Source organism: Hyla sarda, chromosome 11 (genome assembly GCF_029499605.1).
Source record: "Hyla sarda isolate aHylSar1 chromosome 11, aHylSar1.hap1, whole genome shotgun sequence".
NCBI classification, from domain to species: Eukaryota; Metazoa; Chordata; class Amphibia; order Anura; family Hylidae; genus Hyla; species Hyla sarda.
Window position 1 is genome coordinate 8,908,728 of NC_079199.1, and position 23,354 is coordinate 8,932,081.

At 47.1% G+C, this 23,354-nt stretch overlaps 2 protein-coding genes and 1 long non-coding RNA gene across 6 annotated transcripts in view; 1 reads left to right on the forward strand and 2 right to left on the reverse strand.

Moving 5' to 3' along the window:
• The window catches only part of GNG2 (G protein subunit gamma 2), a 106,522-nt gene extending 97,140 nt beyond the window's left edge, over positions 1–9,382 (reverse strand). Inside the window, exons 1-2 of one of the 3 annotated variants that reach the window (XM_056545177.1) lie at positions 9,274–9,382; positions 3,068–3,215 (exon numbers count right to left, since the gene is read on the reverse strand). The gene's annotated coding sequence lies outside the window, so the exon portion shown is untranslated. Of the gene's footprint in view, positions 1–3,067; positions 3,216–8,046; positions 8,194–8,702; positions 8,816–9,273 lie in introns of those variants that run through there. The other 2 variants (XM_056545178.1, XM_056545176.1) reach the window with 2 other exon arrangements.
• Positions 8,693–23,354, forward strand: part of LOC130295006 (uncharacterized) — a 63,742-nt gene continuing 49,080 nt past the window's right edge. The window contains exon 1 of the long non-coding RNA XR_008848659.1: positions 8,693–8,782. This is a non-coding gene — a long non-coding RNA (uncharacterized LOC130295006). The remainder of the gene's footprint in view (positions 8,783–23,354) is intronic.
• Positions 20,394–23,354, reverse strand: part of FRMD6 (FERM domain containing 6) — a 72,334-nt gene continuing 69,373 nt past the window's right edge. For both annotated transcript variants that reach the window (XM_056545173.1, XM_056545172.1), the window contains exons 13-14: positions 23,087–23,178; positions 20,394–21,185 (exon numbers count right to left, since the gene is read on the reverse strand). In XM_056545173.1, the coding sequence (XP_056401148.1) occupies positions 20,901–21,185; positions 23,087–23,178 (377 nt within the window). In that variant the 3' untranslated portion in view covers positions 20,394–20,900. The remainder of the gene's footprint in view (positions 21,186–23,086; positions 23,179–23,354) is intronic.

The following is a 23,354-nucleotide window of genomic DNA, read 5'->3' on the forward strand; positions in this document are numbered from 1 at the left end:
AGGAGGTCAGGATAGGTCTGGATAAGAGGTGGAGATAGGAGGACGGGATAGGAGGTCGGGATAGGAGGACCGGATAGGAGGACGGGATAGGAGGTCGAGATAGGAGATCGGGATAGGAGGTCGAGATAGGAGGTCGGGATAGGAGGTCGAGATAGGAGGACGGGATAGGAGGACGGGATAGGAGGACAGGATAGGAGGACAGGATAGGAGGTCAAAATAGGAGGTCAGGATAGGAGGTCGAGATAGGAGGATGGGATAGGAGGTCAAGATAGGAGGACGGGATAGGAGGTCGGGATAGGAGGATGGGATAGTAGGTCAGGATAGGAGGTCGGGATATGAGGACGGGATAGGAGGTCAGGATAGGAGGATGGGATAGGAGGTCAGGATATGATAACAATTTATGAGGACAGGATATGAAGTCAAAAGTTTATTTTCCTCCCCAATAAGGATTAGGAAGGAAAAACGGGGCAATGCCGGGTACTCAGCTAGTGTGCACTAAAGTTAGTATTCTTTAAGATACAGAGATTGTGGGGGAGAACTATGTTACGTATTTCTTTTTCTTCGATGTAGTGCACCTAATCTCTGATACTAGATGGCGCCACATAACCGAAAATGAATAAAAAATTAAAATAAAAACTAAGAAGAAATAAATAAATAAAAATGTAATTTACAAAGTTTTAAGAAGTGGGGTCCGGTGTATCTTGTGTGGTTTTATCTTTTATTGACCATATTAAGAAATCATTTAGCATTTTTTTTTTAATCTTATATAGCGCAACAAAAGATTTTATTACATAATAAGTAGACCAGTGTTTCCCAAACGATGTGCCTCCAGCTGTTGCAAAACTACAACACCCAGAATGCCCGGACAGCTAAACTGACCGTGCATGAGTGTGGAGGGATTGTGAGAGACAACTGATAGCTATCCTATTTCCCAGTGTTTCCCAACCAGTGTGCCTCCAGCTGTTGCAAAACTACAACTCCTAGCATGCCCGGACAGCCGTTGGCTGTCCGGGCATGCTGGAAGTTGTAGTTTTGCAACAGCTGGAGGCGCACTGGTTGGGAAACACTGAGGTAGATTTTATGTATACCTGTTTATGTGTCATTTATGGGTTGTCTGCCATATTAATTCCTGTTTTTCCACCTTTGATATGGTTTTTCCCTAATGCGGCCTACATTTCCCATGATGCCTCTGGTTGTGCAGAGACAGAAGGAGAAGTGTCTTTTTACATTAATCCAGCTCTTCTCTGTCTTATCTAAGTGCAGATCATTGACTCAGAACTTCTGTCTCCTAACTCATAATATAGTCTCCATGTATTCCTACGAGATGCAGCTTCAGCCTGTGTCCTTGTGGTAGGTTTCTCCCTGTCAGCTCTTTAAAGGGGTACTCCCGTGGAAAACTTTTTTTTTTAAATCAACTGGTGCCAGAAAGTTAAACAGGTTTGTAAATCACTTCTATTAAAAAAATCTTAACCCTTCCAGTACTTATTAGGGGCTGTATACTACAGAGGAAATGCTTAAAGGGGTACTCCGCCCCTAGACATCTTATCCCCTATCCCCTATCCGTCAATACAAGTCTATGGGAGGGGGCGTAGCGGTCGTCACGCCCCCTGCCATAGTCTTGCATTAAGGGGGACGGGCCGTGATGTCATGAGGGGGCGGAGCCATGATGTCACGCTGCTCCGGCCCCTGTATCGCCCCTCATTATGCACAGAGCAAACTCGCTCTGTGCAGTAATGATGGCGGGGTGCCGCAGTGGTGATCCCCGGGGTCCCCAGCAGCGTGACCGCGGCGATCTGACATCTTATCCCCTATCCTTTGGATAGGGGATAAGATGTCTAGGGGCGGAGTACCCCTTTAACTTTTTAGATTTCTCTGATGTCATGACCACAGTGCTCTCTGCTGACCTCTGCTGTCCATTTTAGGAACTGTCCAGAGCAGCATATGTTATGGGGATTTTCTCCTGTTCTGGACAGTTCCTTAAATGGACAGCAGAGGTTAGCAGAGAGCACTGTGGTCAGGACATCAGAGAAATCTAAAAAGTAAAGCATTTTCTCTGTAGTATACAGCCCCTAAAAAGTACTGGAAGGATTAAGATTTTCTAATAGAAGTGATTTACAAATCTGTTTAACTTTCTGGCAACAGTTGATTAAAAAAAAAAAAAAAGTTTTCCACGGAGTACCCCTTTAAAGGGGTACTCCACTGGAGAAAAAAAAATTTAAATCAACTGGTGCCAGACAGATTTGTAAATTACTTCTATTAAAAAATCTTAATCCTTCCAGTACTTATCAGCTGCTGTTATGATCCACAGGAAGTTCTTTTCTTTTTGAATTTTCTTTCTGTCTGACCACAGTGCTCTCTGCTGACACCTCTGTCCATTTTAGGAACTGTCCAGAGCAGGAGCAAATCCCGAAAACCTATCCTGCTTTGGACAGAGGTGTCAGCAGAGAGCACTGTGGTCAGACAGAAAGGAAATTCAAAAAGAAAAGAACTTCCTGTGGAGCATACAGGAGCTGATAAGTACTGGAAGGATTAAGATTTTTTAATAGAAGTAATTTACAAATCTGTTTAACTTTTTGGCACCAGTTGATTTAAAAAAAAAAAATGTTTTCCAGTGGAGTACCCCTTTAACCCCTATTGACCCAAAGAATAAAGAACACATCATTTTTACCGTAAATTGTACGGCGTGAAAACAAAACCTTCCAAAATTAGCAAAATTGCGGTTTTCTTTTTAATTTCACCACACAAATAGTATATTTTTGGTTGCGCCATACATTTTATGGTAAAGTGAGTGATGGCATTACAACGGACAACTGGTCGCGCAAAAAACAAGACCTCATACTAGTCTGTGGATGAAAATATAAAAGAGTAATGATTTTTTTGAAGGCGAGGAGGAAAAAACATAAAAATTTAATTGTCTGCGTCCTAAAGGCCCAAATGGGCTGCGTCCTTAAGGGGTTAAAGTAGGAGGCAGGGAGAGCAGTGTGAAGCTGCATCTTATGGGACACACTAAAATAATCTGCCCACAGTGAGACTTGTGTAACGGCAGCTAATCACTGTATGGACTCACCTACTATATCACTGCACCACTGGTCTGTTAGATACGAGAAATGATGTCTTCAGGAGCCCTCATAGCAACAAGAAGGGCAGAGCTTGGAGGGGAAGGTTAGGAGAGCGCGCACTGGGCTGGATGTCCGATTGGTGGTCACATGACCAGGCTGCAGTAAAAAAAAAAATGAAGCTAATTAAGTTATCTAATCTATCACTGTAATCCTGTCTATTATGATAAGGAGGAGATTTCTGGGAAAGGATCTACACAGGACAGGAAGTCTCAGCTTAGTTTTGAGCCCTAGTGGCCACAATGGAAACTGCAAGATTTTTTAGGATTTTTATAAAATTAATTAGATAATCAAATGACCAAAAATATTTAAAAAAAAATGTGTGTAATGTAAAAACGATATTTAAACAATTGTTCATTTTTTGCTGACAAATTCCCAAGTGTCACACACAGATCGGTGGTTCCGGATTTTCGTCTAACCCTATATATATCTCCTATATATGGGGGGATATACTGTATATTGCACTGTTTCCAAACCAGTGCGCCTCCAGCTGTTGCACAACTACAACTCCCAGCATGCCCAGACAGCCAAAGGCTGTCTGGGCATGCTGGGAGTTGTAGTTATGCAACAGCGGGACACCCAATAGATGTTAGGGCATGCTGGGAGTTGTAGTTTTGCAACAGCTGGACACCCAAAAGATGTCAGGGCATGCTGGGAGTTGTAGTTTTGCAACAGCTGGGCACCCAAAAGATGTCAGGGTATGCTGGGAGTTGTAGTTTTGCAACAGCTGGACACCCAAAAGATGTCAGGGCATGCTGGGAGTTGTAGTTTCGCAACAGCTGGACACCCAAAAGATGTCAGGGCATGCTGGGAGTTGTAGTTTTGCAACAGCGGGACACCCAAAAGATGTCAGGGAATGCTGGGAGATGTCGTTTTGCAACAGCTGGGCACCCAAAAGATGTCAGGGCATACTGGGAGTTGTAGTTTTGCAACAGCTGGACACCCAAAAGATGTCAGGGCATGCTGGAAGTTGTAGTTTTGCAACAGCTGGACACCCAAAAGATGTCAGGGCATGCTGGGAGTTGTAGTTTTGCAACAGCGGGACACCCAATAGATGTCAGGGCATGCTGGGAGTTGTAGTTTTGCAACAGCGGGACACCCAATAGATGTTAGGGCATGCTGGAAGTTGTAATTTCGCAACAGCTGGACACCCAAAAGATGTCAGGGCATGCTGGAAGTTGTAATTTCGCAACAGCTGGACACCCAATAGATGTTAGGGCATGCTGGGAGTTGTAGTTTTGCAACAGCGGGACACCCAATAGATGTTAGGGCATGCTGGGAGTTGTGGTTTTGCAACAGCTGGGCACCCAAAAGATGTCAGGGTATGCTGGAAGTTGTAGTTTCGCAACAGCTGGACACCCAAAAGATGTCAGGGCATGCTGGGAGTTGTGGTTTTGCAACAGCTGGAGGCACCCCGGTTGGGACACACGGTACATTGAATAGCTGACAGCTTTATGATGAATGTACACGGCCATTGTAATAATACAGAACGTGTTACAGAATCGTCAACAGCAGCTGCAGAGCCGGCGCTGACTTCAGGGCATCTCCGGAGACAATGGCAACTGTTCAGTCACATGGTCCCCCCGTACCTTGTGGTCACGCCAGCTGGGGAGGACAATGGCCGCAACTCAACACGAAACGCCTCATGCATGCATCCGACTAAACACAACAAACGCTTATACTACAGCTACATTTAAAGAGACAGATCCCTTTAAAATTAGGACTTCTGCCCCTGATAGGACCCATTCATTTCCTGCTATTGGGTAAAACAAAACAAAACAAAAAAATTGTCATTAACTAAAAAAAAAAAAAAGTAATAAAGTAATTAATAAAGTAATAAAGTCATTAATAAAGTAATAAAGTCATTAATAAAGTAATAAAGTAATTAATAAAGTAATAAAGCTTCTGCTGTTTTCCTGTAAAAGGTAATACCTAAAACTGCGCCCCAGACATTACAAGTCTTCGCTGCCAATAACTGTGCTGCCTGTATATAATAGTACCCCCACTGTGCTGCCTGTATATAATAGTACCCCCACTGTGCTGCCTGTATATAATAGTACCCCCACTGTGCTGCCTGTATATAATAGTACCCCCACTGTGCTGCCTGTATATAATAGTACCCCCACTGTGCTGCCTGTATATAATAGTACCCCCACTGTGCTGCCTGTATATAATAGTACCCCCACTGTGCTGCCTGTATAGAATAGTACCCCCACTGTGCTGCCTGTATAGAATAGTACCCCCACTGTGCTGCCTGTATATAATAGTACCCCACTGTGCTGCCTGGATATAATAGTACCCCCACTGTGCTGCCTGTATATAATAGTACCCCCACTGTGCTGCCTGTATATAATAGTACCCCCACTGTGCTGCCTGTATATAATAGTACCCCCACTGTGCTGCCTGTATATAATAGTACCCCACTGTGCTGCCTGTATATAATAGTACCCCACTGTGCTGCCTGTATATAATAGTACCCCCACTGTGCTGCCTGTATATAATAGTACCCCCACTGTGCTGCCTGTATATAATAGTACCCCCACTGTGCTGCCTGTATATAATAGTACCCCACTGTGCTGCCTGGATATAATAGTACCCCCACTGTGCTGCCTGTATATAATAGTACCCCCACTGTGCTGCCTGGATATAATAGTACCCCCACTGTGCTGCCTGGATATAATAGTACCCCCACTGTGCTGCCTGTATATAATAGTACCCCCACTGTGCTGCCTGTATATAATAGTACCCCCACTGTGCTGCCTGTATATAATAGTACCCCCACTGTGCTGCCTGTATATAATAGTACCCCCACTGTGCTGCCTGTATATAATACCCCCACTGTGCTGCCTGTATATAATAGTACCCCCACTGTGCTGCCTGTATATAATAGTACCCCCACTGTGCTGCCTGTATATAATAGTACCCCCACTGTGCTGCCTGTATATAATAGTACCCCACTGTGCTGCCTGTATATAATAGTACCCCCACTGTGCTGCCTGTATATAATAGTACCCCCACTGTGCTGCCTGTATATAATAGTACCCCCACTGTGCTGCCTGTATATAATAGTACCCCCACTGTGCTGCCTGTATATAATAGTACCCCCACTGTGCTGCCTGTATATAATAGTACCCCCACTGTGCTGCCTGTATATAATAGTACCCCCACTGTGCTGCCTGTATATAATAGTACCCCCACTGTGCTGCCTGTATATAATAGTACCCCCACTGTGCTGCCTGTATATAATAGTACCCCCACTGTGCTGCCTGTATATAATAGTACCCCCACTGTGCTGCCTGTATATAATAGTACCCCCACTGTGCCGCCTGGATATAATAGTACCCCCACTGTGCCGCCTGGATATAATAGTACCCCCACTGTGCCGCCTGGATATAATAGTACCCCCACTGTGCCGCCTGGATATAATTGTACCCCCACTGTGCCGCCTGGATATAATTGTACCCCCACTGTGCCGCCTGGATATAATTGTACCCCCACTGTGCCGCCTGTATATAATAGTACCCCCACTGTGCCGCCTGTATATAATAGTACCCCCACTGTGCTGCCTGTATATAATAGTACCCCCACTGTGCTGCCTGTATATAATACCCCCACTGTGCTGCCTGTATATAATAGTACCCCCACTGTGCTGCCTGTATATAATAGTACCCCCACTGTGCTGCCTGGATATAATAGTACCCCCACTGTGCTGCCTGGATATAATAGTACCCCCACTGTGCTGCCTGGATATAATAGTACCCCCACTGTGCTGCCTGGATATAATAGTACCCCCACTGTGCCGCCTGGATATAATAGTACCCCCACTGTACCGCCTGGATATAATAGTACCCCCACTGTGCCGCCTGGATATAATAGTACCCCCACTGTGCCGCCTGGATATAATAGTACCCCCACTGTGCCGCCTGGATATAATAGTACCCCCACTGTGCCGCCTGGATATAATAGTACCCCCACTGTGCCGCCTGGATATAATAGTACCCCCACTGTGCCGCCTGGATATAATTGTACCCCCACTGTGCCGCCTGGATATAATAGTACCCCCACTGTGCCGCCTGGATATAATAGTACCCCCACTGTGCCGCCTGTATATAATAGTACCCCCACTGTGCCGCCTGTATATAATAGTACCCCCACTGTGCCGCCTGTATATAATAGTACCCCCACTGTGCTGCCTGTATATAATAGTACCCCCACTGTGCTGCCTGTATATAATAGTACCCCCACTGTGCTGCCTGTATATAATAGTACCCCCACTGTGCTGCCTGGATATAATAGTACCCCCACTGTGCCGCCTGGATATAATAGTACCCCCACTGTGCCGCCTGGATATAATAGTACCCCCACTGTGCCGCCTGGATATAATTGTACCCCCACTGTGCCGCCTGGATATAATTGTACCCCCACTGTGCCGCCTGGATATAATTGTACCCCCACTGTGCCGCCTGTATATAATAGTACCCCCACTGTGCTGCCTGTATATAATAGTACCCCCACTGTGCTGCCTGTATATAATAGTACCCCCACTGTGCTGCCTGTATATAATAGTACCCCCACTGTGCTGCCTGTATAGAATAGTACCCCCACTGTGCTGCCTGTATAGAATAGTACCCCCACTGTGCTGCCTGTATAGAATAGTACCCCCACTGTGCTGCCTGTATATAATAGTACCCCCACTGTGCTGCCTGGATATAATAGTACCCCCACTGTGCTGCCTGGATATAATAGTACCCCCACTGTGCTGCCTGGATATAATAGTGCCCCCACACTGTGCCTCCTGGTTATAATAGTGCCCCCACTGTGCCTCCTGGAAATAAAAGTCACTTGTCAGTGCAGTCATTTGTCCTGTAACCTACCTGACTTCCCTCTCCCTGCACTGAACTCCTCCCTACTACTACATGATAGAACTCACCACAGCGCCCCCTCAGGAACCAGAGAGGAAGAGAACGCCTCAGGGTCACAGGGGGTGGGGCCAGAGAGGAGGAGAGGAGAAGTCAGCAGGGTCACAGGGGGTGGAGCCAAGAGAGGAGGAGAGGAAGAGAACACAGCAGGGTTACAGGGGGTGGAGCCAAGAGAGGGGGAGAGGAAGAGAACACAGCAGGGTTACAGGGGGTGGAGCCAAGAGAGGGGGAGAGGAAGAGAACACAGCAGGGTCACAGGGGGTGGAGCCAAGAGAGGAGGAGAAGTCAGCAGGGTCACAGGGGGCGGAGCCAAGAGAGGAGGAGAGGAAGAGAACACAGCAGGGTGACAGGGGGTGGAGCCAAGAGAGGAGGAGAAGTCAGCAGGGTCACAGGGGGCGGAGCCAAGAGAGGAGGAGAGGAAGAGAACACAGCAGGGTCACAGGGGGTGGAGCCAAGAGAGGAGGAGAGGAGGAGAAGTCAGCAGGGTCACAGGGGGTGGAGCCAAGAGAGGAGGAGAGGAAGAGAACACAGCAGGGTCACAGGGGGTGGAGCCAAAGAGGAAGAGAACACAGCAGGGTCACAGGGGGTGGAGCCAAGAGGAGGAGGGCCAGAACGGAAGAGGGGAAAATAATGCATTAGGGTCAGAGGGGGCGGGGCCAAAGCTGACCTCTGCTCTGTTCAGCTCCTCAGGACTGAGGTTACTGTTAGGACCTGATGCTGGTGGTCGGTGGAGGAGCAGACACAGAGGTACAAGGGCAGGAGGACACTCTACACTGACAACTGGGACGTGTGCTTCTCAAATGGCGGCACCCATGGCCCCTCCCCCAAACTGACGTCATTAAATGCTTTGATGGAGATATATATATATATAGATCTATACAGTAACTGAATAGAAGAACTCTATAGGAATAATGGGGGAGATTTATCAAAACCTTGGCAGAGGAAAAGTTGACCAGTTCCCATAGCAACCAATCAGATCGCTTCTTTCATTTTTGAGAGGCCCTTTTAAAAATGAAAGAAGCGATCTGATTGGTTGCTATGGGAACTGGTCAACTTTTCCTCTGCACAGGTTTTGATAAATCTCCCCCAACATTCCCAAATAATACTATTCCAGAGGATCTAACCTGCGCATTGGCAGAATTCTGACAGCAGCTCTGGATGTGACTGGAGTAGGATGATAAACATTTACCCACATGTATTTCCTAGTAGCATTGTTACCCCATGGAACGATACCTTACCAATATTTATACCCTCTCTCTTCTGCAGGTAGATACTTGAGATCCTGCGCGTGCGCTGATAGGGCAGTCAGTGCTGGAGATCTGTGCGTTCTGATAGGGCAGTCAGTGCTGGAGACCTGTGCGTGCTGATAGGGCAGTCAGTGCTGGAGATCTGTGCGTTCTGATAGGGCAGTAAGTGCTGGAGATCTGTGCGTGCTGATAGGGCAGTCAGTGCTGGAGATCTGTGCGTGCTGATAGGGCAGTCAGTGCTGGAGATCTGTGCGTTCTGATAGGGCAGTCAGTGCTGGAGATCTGTGCGTGCTGATAGGGCAGTCAGTGCTGGAGATCTGTGCGTTCTGATAGGGCAGTCAGTGCTGGAGATCTGTGCGTGCTGATAGGGCAGTCAGTGCTGGAGATCTGTGCGTTCTGATAGGGCAGTCAGTGCTGGAGATCTGTGCGTTCTGATAGGGCAGTCAGTGCTGGAGATCTGTGCGTGCTGATAGGGCAGTCAGTGCTGGAGACCTGTGCGTGCTGATAGGGCAGTCAGTGCTGGAGATCTGTGCGTGCTGATAGGGCAGTCAGTGCTGGAGATCTGTGCGTGCTGATAGGGCAGTCAGTGCTGGAGATCTGTGCGTGCTGATAGGGCAGTCAGTGCTGGAGATCTGTGCGTTCTGATAGGGCAGTCAGTGCTGGAGATCTGTGCGTTCTGATAGGGCAGTCAGTACTGGAGATCTGTGCGTTCTGATAGGGCAATCAGTGCTGGAGACCTGTGCGTGCTGATAGGGCAGTCAGTGCTGGAGATCTGTGCGTTCTGATAGGGCAGTCAGTGCTGGAGATCTGTGTGTTCTGATAAGGCAGTCAGTGCTGGAGATCTGTGCGTGCTGATAGGGCAGTCAGTGCTGGAGATCTGTGCGTGCTGATAGGGCAGTCAGTGCTGGAGATCTGTGCGTTCTGATAGGGCAGTCAGTGCTGGAGATCTGTGTGTTCTGATAAGGCAGTCAGTGCTGGAGATCTGTGCGTTCTGATAGGGCAGTCAGTGCTGGAGATCTGTGCGCACTGATAGGGCAGTCAGTGCTGGAGATCTGTGCGTTCTGATAGGGCAGTCAGTGCTGGAGATCTGTGCGCACTGATAGGGCAGTCAGTGCTGGAGATCTGTGTGTTCTGATAAGGCAGTCAGTGCTGGAGATCTGTGCGTGCTGATAGGGCAGTCAGTGCTGGAGATCTGTGCGTGCTGATAGGGCAGTCAGTGCTGGAGATCTGTGCGTTCTGATAGGGCAGTCAGTGCTGGAGATCTGTGCGTTCTGATAGGGCAGTCAGTGCTGGAGATCTGTGCGTTCTGATAGGGCAGTCAGTGCTGGAGACCTGTGCGCGCTGATAGGGCAGTCAGTGCTGGAGACCTGTGCGCGCTGATAGGGCAGTCAGTGCTGGAGATCTGTGCGCGCTGATAGGGCAGTCAGTGCTGGAGATCTGTGCGTGCTGATAGGGCAGTCAGTGCTGGAGATCTGTGCGTGCTGATAGGGCAGTCAGTGCTGGAGACCTGTGCGCGCTGATAGGGCAGTCAGTGCTGGAGACCTGTGCGTGCTGATAGGGCAGTCAGTGCTGGAGATCTGTGCGTGCTGATAGGGCAGTCAGTGCTGGAGATCTGTGCGTTCTGATAGGGCAGTCAGTGCTGGAGATCTGTGCGTGCTGATAGGGCAGTCAGTGCTGGAGACCTGTGCGCGCTGATAGGGCAGTCAGTGCTGGAGATCTGTGCGCGCTGATAGGGCAGTCAGTGCTGGAGATCTGTGCGTGCTGATAGGGCAGTCAGTGCTGGAGATCTGTGCGTGCTGATAGGGCAGTCAGTGCTGGAGATCTGTGCGTGCTGATAGGGCAGTCAGTGCTGGAGATCTGTGTGTTCTGATAGGGCAGTCAGTGCTGGAGATCTGTGCGCTCTGATAGGGCAGTCAGTGCTGGAGATCTGTGCGTTCTGATAGGGCAGTCAGTGCTGGAGATCTGTGCGTTCTGATAAGGCAGTCAGTGCTGGAGAGCTGTGCGTTCTGATAGGGCAGACCTATTTGTCTCCATGGTAACAGACTACAAACACACCCTGTGTAGACTGATCAGCCATCATACTTCCATCTCTTCCTCCATCTTAAAAATCTACCGTATGTAAGTCAGAAACAGGTAAGAGACAGACAGGACTGGTGCAAGGATTTTTGCCACCCTAGGCGAAAGCTAATTTTGCCACCCCCTTGACCCCGCCCATTGGCTCCGCCCTTTGACACGCCGCACCTTATTACTGAGGTGACACACTGTAACAAACCCCCTCCTCATGTAATCACCTTACTACTGAGGTGACACACTGTAACAAACCCCCTCCTTATGTAATATGCTTACTACTGGGGTGACACACTGTAACAAACCTCCTCCTCATGTAATATTACCACTGGGGTGACACACTGTAACAAACCTCCTCCTCATGTAATCTCCTTACTACTGGGGAGACACATTGTAACAAACCTCCTCCTCATGTAATCTCCTTACTACTTGGGTGACACACTGTAACAAACCTCCTCCTCATGTAATATTACCACTGGGGTGACACACTGTAACAAACCTCCTCCTCATGTAATCTCCTTACTACTGGGGAGACACATTGTAACAAACCTCCTCCTCATGTAATCTCCTTACTACTTGGGTGACACACTGTAACAAACCTCCTCCTCATGTAATCTCCTTACTACTGGGGTGACACACTGTAACAAACCTCCTCCTCATGTAATCTCCTTACTACTGGGGAGACACATTGTAACAAACCTCCTCCTCATGTAATCTCCTTACTACTTGGGTGACACACTGTAACAGACCTCCTCCTCATGTAATCCCCTTCAGGGAAAAAATTTAGATATTGTACCACAGTCCGAAAAAAATCCGGAATGCTTCTTTAAACCGGTATTTCCCAAGTAGTGTGCCTCCAGCTGTTGCAAAACTACAACACCCAGCATGCTGGGAGTTGTAGCTTTGCAACAGCTGGAGGCACACTGCTTGGGAAACACTGGTTTAAACAATTTGGAGGAAAATTGAGGGTTTTATTTTTGGAAAGAAAGCAACCATATATGTGTAATCCTGGACAAAACCTAATGTTGGCGCCATTATAGGACAAGCCACCGATATCCGCCTCAATCTCGAAAAACATTATATAAAGTGGCGGCGGCGCTGGTTTTACACTACAGTCAGCATGGCTGATAACAGAGAACAATAGGCTGCATCCACCTCCCTTTTTTTTTTTTTTAACGGTTTGTTGTCCCTTTAAATGACCATTCATACTTATGCACATTGCGACATTGATATACGGAACATTTATTTAAAAAAAAAAAAAAGACATAAAAAAATACATTAAAAATACATTAAAAAAAAATAAAAATAAACAAAAACATCAACCAATGAGATGCAGACACCTTGTGCCTTCTACCTCGCTCACGTCATTGCAGGGATTGCTAGGTTGAGTATATACGCTGATCGATCGCCTGTACAAAATAACGTTTCAATGGATTGTCTGCACACAATATATGTAAAATATATTATCCCTTTAAAATTGCATACAAACGCTACATTGGTAAAAAATAGGTCACTTTAATATAGGATCTATAAGACCCATAGGTATATACATATATACTACAAGCTATTCGTATGCTGCGGGGTACATAGTATCAGAGAGAAGAAGAAGAAGAAGAACCCTATAGATGTATACACAACTGTTTCTTAAAGGGAAACTCCACCTTTAGATTAGTGTTTCCCAAGCAGGGTGCCTCCAGCTGTTGCAAAACTACAACTCCCAGCATGCCCGGACAGCTAAAGCTGTCCGGGCATGCTGGGAGTTGTAGTTTTGCAACAGCTGGAGGCACCCTGCTTGGGAAACACATCCATAGATGTACAATGTAGCATATTTGTAATATATCCTCATTACCTTACGGATTTATTTCATTTGGAAAACATACACAAGGCGATGTTGATCTTTTTATGTTTGATTATATCAATGTGTCCCAACCAGTGTGCCTCCAGCTGTTGCAAAACTACAACTCCCAGCATACCAGGAGAGTATCCTCATCAGCTTCGGTACTGTTTTTATTCATTTTTTCCATTAGAAAACCATCAACAAGATTCAGGGCTGGCGCAAGGATTTTTACCACCCTAGGCGAAAGGAGTTTTGCTGCCCCTTGACCTAGCCCATTGGCTCCTCGCTTTGACACGCCCCACCTTACTACTGGGGTGACACACTGTAACAAACCTCATCATGTAATCGCCTTACTACTGGGGTGACACACTGTAACAAACCTCCTCATCATGTAATCTCCTTACTACTGGGGTGACACACTGTAACAAACCTCCTCCTCATGTAATCTTACTACTGGGGTGACACACTGTAACAAACCTCCTCCTCATGTAATCTCCTTACTACTGGGGTAACACACTGTAACAAACCCCCTCCTCATGTAATCTCCTTACTACTGGGGTGACACACTGTAACATACCTCCTCCTCATGTAATCTCCTTACTACTGGGGTGACACACTGTAACAAACTTCCTCATGTAATCTCCTTACTACTGGGATGACACACTGTAACAAACCTCCTCATCATGTAATCTCCTTACTACTGGGGTGACACACTGTAACAAACCTCCTCCTCATGTAATCTCCTTACTACTGGGGTGACACACTGTAACAAACCTCCTCCTCATGTAATCTCCTTACTACTGGGGTGACACACTGTAACAAACCTCCTCCTCATGTAATCACATTACTATTGGGGTTATGGTTCGGGGCAGGAGTTGGGGTGGATGTATGGAGGCGCGCGCGCGCGCGTAATGTCAGGATGCTAGACGGACCTGACCGGCCGGTCTGCCTTGGAGGTGGCACTGCGCTCCTCCAGCAGGCTGAAGAAAGCAGTTTATTATGGTACCGGGGGGATGCAAAGGTGGTGCTGGCTGGGCTGGTGTTTTGACAAAACGGCAGGGGCTTCGGATGCTACTAACTTTCTTGCAGCGGGTAGAGCGGCGCCCCATCCAGAGGGCGCTCTAGGCTGCTGCCTATTTTGCCTAAAGGCAGAACCGGCTCTGACAAGATGATGTTGACCGATCATTTTTTTTTTTTTTTTTTTGGGGGGGGGGGGGGCGCACTCTTTGGGTGCATGATGGTCTTCTGCTGTGAATCTAATCGGATCCATCTTTCACATTTTAAACCGTTTTCATTAGGAAAACATCAAATAGGTGATCTAGGCTGGAAGACCATAGGTTCCAGCACTATTACCCAGGGCTACTGTTGCACATGCTAAGCTATCTGGGCATGCTGGGAGTTGTAGTTTCACAAAAGCTGGAGAACCATAGCTTTGAGTACCATTACCCAGGGCCACTGTTACACAAGCCAGGCTGTCCGGGCATGCTGGGAGGTGTAGTTTTTCAAAAACTGGAGACCGTTACACAAGGTTCAGTCCTCCTGTAATGTATCCTTCTTGTCGATGGTCTCCATGTAAAGTTACAAAAAAATGTTTTAATAAAAATAAAAAAGTTTAAAAAATACAGAAAAAACTATTAAAAATGTAATAAAAATTTATTACAGAGACTGGATTTTGCATTCACTGTCAAGATGAACTAAAGGTTTTCCAAACTACCTTGCATTCAGTTGTTACAAAACTACAACTCCCAGCATGCCCGGACAGTGAACGGCTGGAAGTTGTAGTTTTGCAACAGGTCGAGGTCTCTAGTTGGGAAACCCTGTAGTAGACATCACTAGTAGTTTTGCAGTGGCTGGGTGCATTCTAGTTGGGAAACCCTGTAGTAGACATCACTAGCAGTTTTGCATCAGCTGGGAGCATTCTTGTTGGGAAACCCTGTAGTAGACATCACTAGTAGTTTTGCAACAGCTGGGGCATTCTAGTTGGGAAACCCTGTAGTATACATCACTAGTAGTTTTGCAGCGGCTGGGAGCATTCTAGTTGGGAAACCCTGTAGTAGACATCACTAGTAGTTTTGCAGTGGCTGGGTGCATTCTAGTTGGGAAACCCTGTAGTAGACATCACTAGCAGTTTTGCATCAGCTGGGAGCATTCAAGTTGGGAAACTCTGTAGTAGACATCACTAGTAGTTTTGCAGCGGCTGGGAACATTCTAGTTGGGAAACCCTGTAGTAGACATCACTAGAAGTTTGTGTTGTAGTCCCACTGGGAATGGAGGGAATTGGAACTGGTCTAAAGGGAAGCTGTAGTTCTGCAACAGCTGGAGGCACCCTGTTTGGAAACACATTGGGTAACTTTAAATTGCAACCTGCATTACGACCCGGATTTCCATAATTTCCTACTAAATTCAGTATTTATTCAAAATAAATATTTTTTCTTTTTTTTTCTTGCCAATCTACAATTCTTACATCATTGCATATATCGATCATAGTTGCCCATCCTATGCATTGTGTATATTGGGGACATAAATATATATATATATATATATACACTCTCATAGTCCCCATCATGTGACTGGTTGACCCCGGATGAACCGGGGTCAAGGAACACGAGCGTTTGGCAAAAAAATTTTTGTTTTTTTTGTTAAAACTTTACAATATTTTAAGATGCTATATAAACTACGAGTTATTTCCCTTCTAGAGAAACATATTGGCACAATGATCGTGAGGTCCGGCACAGATTTGCGCACCGTAACCTCGCAATATCTGGATCTTCAGACAATACGGGTGAAATAGTCTCCAAATCGATTTACAAGTTACATTGATCAACAATGAATCTGTTGTTATATAAAGGGATGTGGACCTTTTATAATACACTAAGTCCCCGCCGGCTCATTTCCCTTCTAAGGCCTTGTTCACATGGTGGCAAAATTTTGCCCGGAAACTTAGTCGCAGCAAGAGTACCATTGTTTTCAATGGGATTCTGCTGCACCGTGCACGTGGTAGAATTTTCTGCACCGGAAAACATCTGGCGTAAAAAATGCAAATTCAGGCCTCTGCAGAAAGAATTGGCGTGTCAGTTCTTTCAACGGAATCGGCGCAGAAAAGCATTGGCATCTAGGCGTGAACATAGCCTGGGAGAAATATTATTTTAGAAATTTTGCCTTCAAAAATTAGACCTCTAGGTGGCACTGTTGGAATCCTTATGGCTCTGAATAAGCAAAGATTTTGGCACTTCTAGTGAAATCTTTTTACATCTTTTTAGACAATACAATAAAGTTAGGGCGGCGGGGTGGTAGGGGGTGCAGGATTGTAGTGGCTGCAGGATCATAGTGGGTCCAGGCGGCGGGGTTATAGTGGCTGCAGGGGCCGGGTTGGTATTGGCTGAAGGATTGTAGTGGGTCCAGGTGGCGGGGTTATAGTGGCTGCAGGGGCCGGGTTGGTATTGGCTGAAGGATTGTAGTGGGTCTAGGTGGCGGGGTTATAGTGGGTGCAGGCGGCGGGGTGGTATTGGCTGCAGGATCGTAGTGGGTCCAGGAGGCGGGGTTATAGTGGCTGCAGGCGGCGGGATGGTATTGGCTGCAGGATTGTAGTGGGTCTAGGAGGCGGGGTTATAGTGGCTGCAGGCAGCGGGTTGGTATTGGCTGCTGGATCGTAGTGGGTCCAGTAGGCGGGGTTATAGTGGCTGCAGGCAGCGGGGGTTGGTATTGGCTGCAGGATCGTAGTGGGTCTAGGAGGCGGGGTTATAGTGGCTGCAGGCGGCGGGATGGTATTGGCTGCAGGATTCTAGTGGGTCTAGGAGGCAGGGTTATTTATAGTGGGTGCAGGCGGCGGGTTGGTATTGGCTGCAGGATCATAGTGGGTCTAGGAGGCGGGGTTATAGTGGCTGCAGGCGGCGGGTTGGTATTGGCTGCAGGATTCTAGTGGGTCTAGGAGGCGGGGTTATAGTGGCTGCAGGCGGCGGGTTGGTATTGGCTGCAGGATCATAGTGGGTCTAGGAGGCGGGGTTATAGTGGCTGCAGGCGGCTGGGTGGTATTGGCTGCAGGATCATAGTGGGTCTAGGAGGCGGGGTTATAGTGGCTGCAGGCGGCGGGGTTGGAATTGACTGCAGGATCGTAGTGGGTCCAAGAGGCGGGGTTATAGTGGGTGCAGGGCCATAGGGGGAGATTTATCAAAACCTGTCCAGAGGAAAAGTTGCCCAGTTGCCCATAGCAACCAATCAGCTCACTTCTTTCATTTTGTTACAATCAGATTGGCTGCTATGGACAACTTTTCCTTTGCACAGGTTTTGATAAATCTCCCCCATAGTGGCTGCCGGCAGCAGGGTGGTATTAGCTGCAGGGTCATAGCGGGTGCAGGCAGCCAGGTTGTATGGGAGGTGGGCGGCGTATCACCTCTCCCTGCACTATATTTATAAGTATGCAGGCCACCAATGCTACTACCCCGCTGCCATGCAACCCTAAGATAGGACAGATGGCAAAAGGATAGGGTGGCCCCCAGTAAATCCCTTTAGCCGCAAGTTGACACAAAGTGACAGAAAGCATGGCAGCGGGGGTCTTTATCTTAAAGGGGTAAGCCAGTGGAAAACATTTTTTTTTTCCCAAATCAACTGGTGCTAGGAAGTTATACAGATTTGTAAGTTACTTCTATGTAAAAATCTTAATCCTTGCAGTACTTATCAGCTGCTCTATGCTACAGAGGAAGTTGTGTAGTTCTTTCCAGTCTGACCACAGTGCTCTCTGCTGACACCTCTGTCCGTATCAGGAACTGTCCAGAGCAGGAGAGGTTCGCTATGGGGATTTTCTCCTGCTCTGGACAGTTCCTGACACAGACAGAGATGTCAGCACTGGAACGAACTACACAACTTCCTCTGGAGCATACAGCAGCTGATAAGTACTAAAAGGATTAAGATTTTTTAATAGAAATAATTTACAAATCTGTATAACTTTCTGGCACCGGTTGATTTGAAAACATTCGTTTTCCATCAGAGTACCCCTTTAATTAAAGTATTTCCAAGGAATTAAATTATAACCTCACTACAAACCCCGGCACCCAGCAGCGCTGCACTGCGCTCGCCCCCTCTCCCTACTGCACTGTACATTGGAACGCAACAAGGTGGTAAAGTTTCTGGTAACACTTTACAATGTAACATATTGATGAGAATAGGGTCCAATGCTAATTTTTAAAAGAATAGCGCCCCCTATAATAGATTGCACAGAAGCGACTAAGCTTATGCGACTTCTACCCATCTGTGGAGAGAAAGAAGCGTAAAAGCTGATGCCATATATACATAGGGTCCAGGACAAGGGCGTCCATATATTGTTTAGTCATTTCATTTACTAATCTAATGCTGTAGCTTTTCATACAAAAATACATTTCACCGCCAATATATAAATAGCTGGTGTGAGGCCGGTGAAACGTTGGCTTGTACATGGGATAATAAACCACTTTGAATTGATCCTGGAGTGCTGCGGAACCTCTTTTTTTTGTAAATATATATATATGTGTGTATATAATATATATATTAGGGATCGACCGATTATCGGTTTGGCCGATATTATTGGCCGATATTCATGATTTTGGGCGTTATTGGCAATTACCTTGCCGATAATGCCCACGCACCGCCCCGGCCCCATTGCCTCCCCCATCCCCGTTTTTTTTAATTACCTGTTCCCGGAGTCTGCGCTACTTCTGGCTCCTGCGGCGTCCTGCGCTATTGCTGTGCGCTGCGCAATGACGAGTGACGTCCTTAACGCGAGCCAGAAGTAGTGCGGACCCTGGGACCCGCCGGAGTCAGAAGTAGTGCGGACCCTGGGACCCGCCGGAGCCAGAAGTAGTGCGGACCCTGGGACCCGCCGGAGCCAGAAGTAGTGCGGACCCTGGGAACAGGTACTTATAAAACCGGGGATGGCGAGGCAATGGGGCAGCGGCGGCGGTTGGACTCAGGACCCCAGGACAAGCAATGAGGCGGGGGGGGGGGGGGGGAGAAATAGCCGCTAACTTATGCCGGAATATCGGTCTAAGTTATCGGCTATTGGCCTTAATGTTCACAGATTATCCGTATCGGCCCTAAAAAGTCAATATCGGTCGATCTCAAATATATATATTTATTATATACACACACACATCACCTATATATATATATATATATATATATATATATATATATATATATACATACATATATACATACATACACCGTGATCCCTCAACTTACAATGGTCTCAACTTGCAATGGTCTCAACATACAATGGTCTTTTCTGGACCATCGTAAGTTGAAACCAGACTCAACATACAATGTACAGACAGTCCAGATCTGTAATACCTGTCAATGGCCGGAAGAATCGACCAATCAGAATGGGCATTCACTGGTAAAACCCCTGTATTACTGAAGCGTATGCACTGACTGGTGTCTGGTAGCACCCCCTACAGTACAGGGAGGTATTACATGTTCTGTACTCTTTACCTGTATTACTGAAGTGTATGCACTGACTGGTGTCTGGTAGCACCCCTACAGTACAGGGAGGTATTACATGTTCTGCACACTTTACCTGTATTACTGAAGTGTATGCACTGACTGGTGTCTGGTAGCGCCCCCTACAGTACAGGGAGGTATTACATGTTCTGTACTCTTTACCTGTACCAGGGTTAGCTGCTCCTTTGGACACCAGGTGAGGGCGGCTCCATTTTACTTGTTTTAGGACACTGTGTACTGTACAGAACCCTGAAAAAGCTCCTGTCCTCTAAATAGACCAGTGTTTCCCAAGCAGGATGGCCTCAGCTGTTGCAAAACTACAACTCCCAGCATGCCCGGACAGCCAACGGCTGTCCGGGCATGCTGGGAGTTGTAGTTTTGCAACAGCTGGAGGCTCCCTGCTTGGGAAACACTGACATAGACAATGATTACAGCTCCCAGCAGATCTTTCTCACTTTTATATGTAAGGATTTGCTTTATCTATATTAGTTATCTACTTATTTATCTTTAATTCTCACTTTTTCCTATTTTTGGATGACATTTTGGTGCCTTTAGAACCAATTACCAGGTTTCCATAGAGTTATGGTCTCAACATACAATGGTCGTCCTGGAACCAATTAATATTGTAACTTGAGGGACCACTGTATGTATGTATGTATGTATATATGCATATAATATTACCGTATATATATATATATATATATATATATATATATGTATATATATCTACATATATATCTACCCCACATGGAATATAAACTTTTTTTTTTTGTAGCTGTGTCCTCCTACAGAGACCATCCATGGCGGTGTTTCTCAACCAGGGTGCCTCCAGCTGTTGCAAAACTACATCTCTCAGCATGCCCGGACAGGATGTCCAGGCATGCTGGGAGTTGTAGTTTTGCAACTAGAGGCACCCTGGTTGGTAATCCCCACTCTACGGTCACCATTTTGCAGAAGACCACTCTTTGGCATACCGGAGAAGTAAATTTGCGCATTTTTCTGTACATATAAAATTAGTACCATATTCTGCCCCAACGTAATACCAATCGGTTTAGCGGATTTTTACACAAAACATTAATCTGTACAAATGTCAAGTCCCATCGGTCTTTCATTTTTTTTTAGTATCAAAATATTTCTTTTTTAAAAAGTTTCTTTAAAAAAAAAAATAAAAAAAATATGGTAGAAAGATACAATCTTCCCGCGGGGTTAATGGAGATCGCAGACGGCCAGGCCTGGGATACGGTTACACTACAAACTCGGGGACTTCGTCGTGGGTAAGGTCCAAAGAGAAGTACTTGCTGGCCTTCTTGGCCGTACAGGGCTCCTGCATGTTGATGCACTGCTGGGCCAGGCAGCCATTACAGTAAAGGCCTCTGTTGTCGGCGTCGTGGCCGCAGCCGAAGGTGAAGCTCTGGGCGGTGTCCTGGCACAGGCCGGCCATCTGGAGGAAGTCTTTCTGGTACAAGCGGATGTCGTCCAGGCTCAAGCTGTGCCGATCCGTCGAGGTCTTTGGTTTCCTACAACCGGTCTGGAAAACAGGATTATAGGGGTGAGAATTTTTTGGGGGAGGGGTATTTTTTAAAAATAGGATAGAGACCCCAATGGTCAGATATCAAAAATGTAGGACCCAGGAACATATGATTCATTAGTGTCCCCCTCATCTCCCCTCATGTGTCACCATCATTAGTGTCCCCCTCATCTCCCCTCATGTGTCACCATCATTAGTGCCTCCCCTCATCTGTCACCATCATTAGTGTCCCCCTCATCTCCCCTCATCTGTCACCATCATTAGTGCCTCCCCTCATCTGTCACCATCATTAGTGCCCCCCTCATCTCCCCTCATCTGTCACCATCATTAGTGTCCCCCTCATTTGTCACCATCAATGTCCGCCTCATCTCCCCTCATGTGTCACCATCATTAATGTCCCCCTCATCTCCCCTCATGTGTCACCATCATTAGTGTCCCCCTCATCTCCCCTCATGTGTCACCATCATTAGTGTCCCCCTCATCTGTCACCATCATTAGTGTCCCCCTCATTTGTCACCATCATTAGTGTCCCCCTCATCTCCCCTCATCTGTCACCATCATTAGTGTCCCCCTCATTTGTCACCATCAATGTCCGCCTCATCTCCCCTCATGTGTCACCATCATTAGTGTCCCCCTCATCTCCCCTCATGTGTCACCATCATTAGTGTCCCCTTCCTGTGTCACCATCATTAATGTCCGCCTCATATCCCCTCATGTGTCACCATCATTAATGTCCCCCTCATCTCCCTTCATATGTCACCATTATTAGTGCCTCCCCTCATGTGTCACAATCATTAGTGTCCCCCTCATCTGTCACCATCATTAGTGTCCCCCTCATCTGTCACCATCATTAGTGTCCCCCTCATCTGTCACCATCATTAGTGTCCCCCTCATGTGTCACCATCATTAATGTCCGCCTCATCTCCCCTCATGTGTCACCATCATTTGTCTCCCCTTCATCTCCCCTCATGTGTCACCATCATTAATGTCCCCCTCATCTCCCCTCATGTGTCACCATCATTAGTGTTCCCCTCATCTCCCTTCATGTGTCACCATCATTAATGTCCGCCTCATCTCCCCTCATGTGTCACCATCATTAGTGTCCCCCTCATCTCCCCTCATGTGTCACCATCATTAATGTCCGCCTCATCTCCCCTCATGTGTCACCATCATTAGTGTCCCCCTCATCTCCCCTCATGTGTCACCATCATTAGTGTCCGCCTCATCTCCCCTCATGTGTCACCATCATTAGTGTTCCCCTCATCTACCTTCATGTGTCACCATCATTAGTCTCCCCCTCATCTCCCCTCATGTGTCACCATCATTAGTGTCCCCCTCATCTCCCCTCATGTGTCACCATCATTAATGTCCGCCTCATCTCCCCTCATGTGTCACCATCATTAGTGTCCCCCTCATCTCCCCTCATGTGTCACAATCATTAGTGTCCCCTCATGTGTCACAATCATTAGTGTCCCCTCATGTGTCACAATCATTAGTGTCCCCCTCATCTCCCCTCGTGTCACAATCATTAGTGTCCCCTCATGTGTCACAATCATTAGTGTCCTTACTTACCACCTCCTCTGTTCCGATGCTAATCCCCCGTTCTGCCTCCGGTTTTTCATGAGCAGCAGATGTTACGTGACCGCGGCGGCCAATCAACAGCCTTGGCAGTCATGCTCCATAGTCCTAAGTCACCTTTTGGGTCACCGGACGTCTGCTGCTCATGTAACACTGACTGGAGACAGACTGGGTGATCACCGCCGAGGCCTTGGACTAACTCTTTTGGAAAGGGCTGGGAGTTGTAGTTTTGCAACAACTGGAGGCGCACTGGTTGGGAAACCCTGACCTAGAGACTGCGGCTGTACAGAAAGAGACTATAAGTCACAATGAGAAGGACTTACCTGTGGCAACGAGTCAATGCTCTGACCACGGAGCTTGACCACGGTTTCTGAAGAGCTGGAGGTTGAGGAGTTCACTTCCTTTACTACTAATCCTAAAAGAGACAAGAAGCTATTAACACTTTATATTCTATAAAATCAGATGTCAGACGTCATAGTAACATATAGGTCACAGATTAGTAAGGGTGAAGAAGGTTCCTATTACTCGCTGCGCTTCTGCCAGGAGGCCACTTACATTAGTATCCTCAGGCGACACCACCTGCTGTCATAG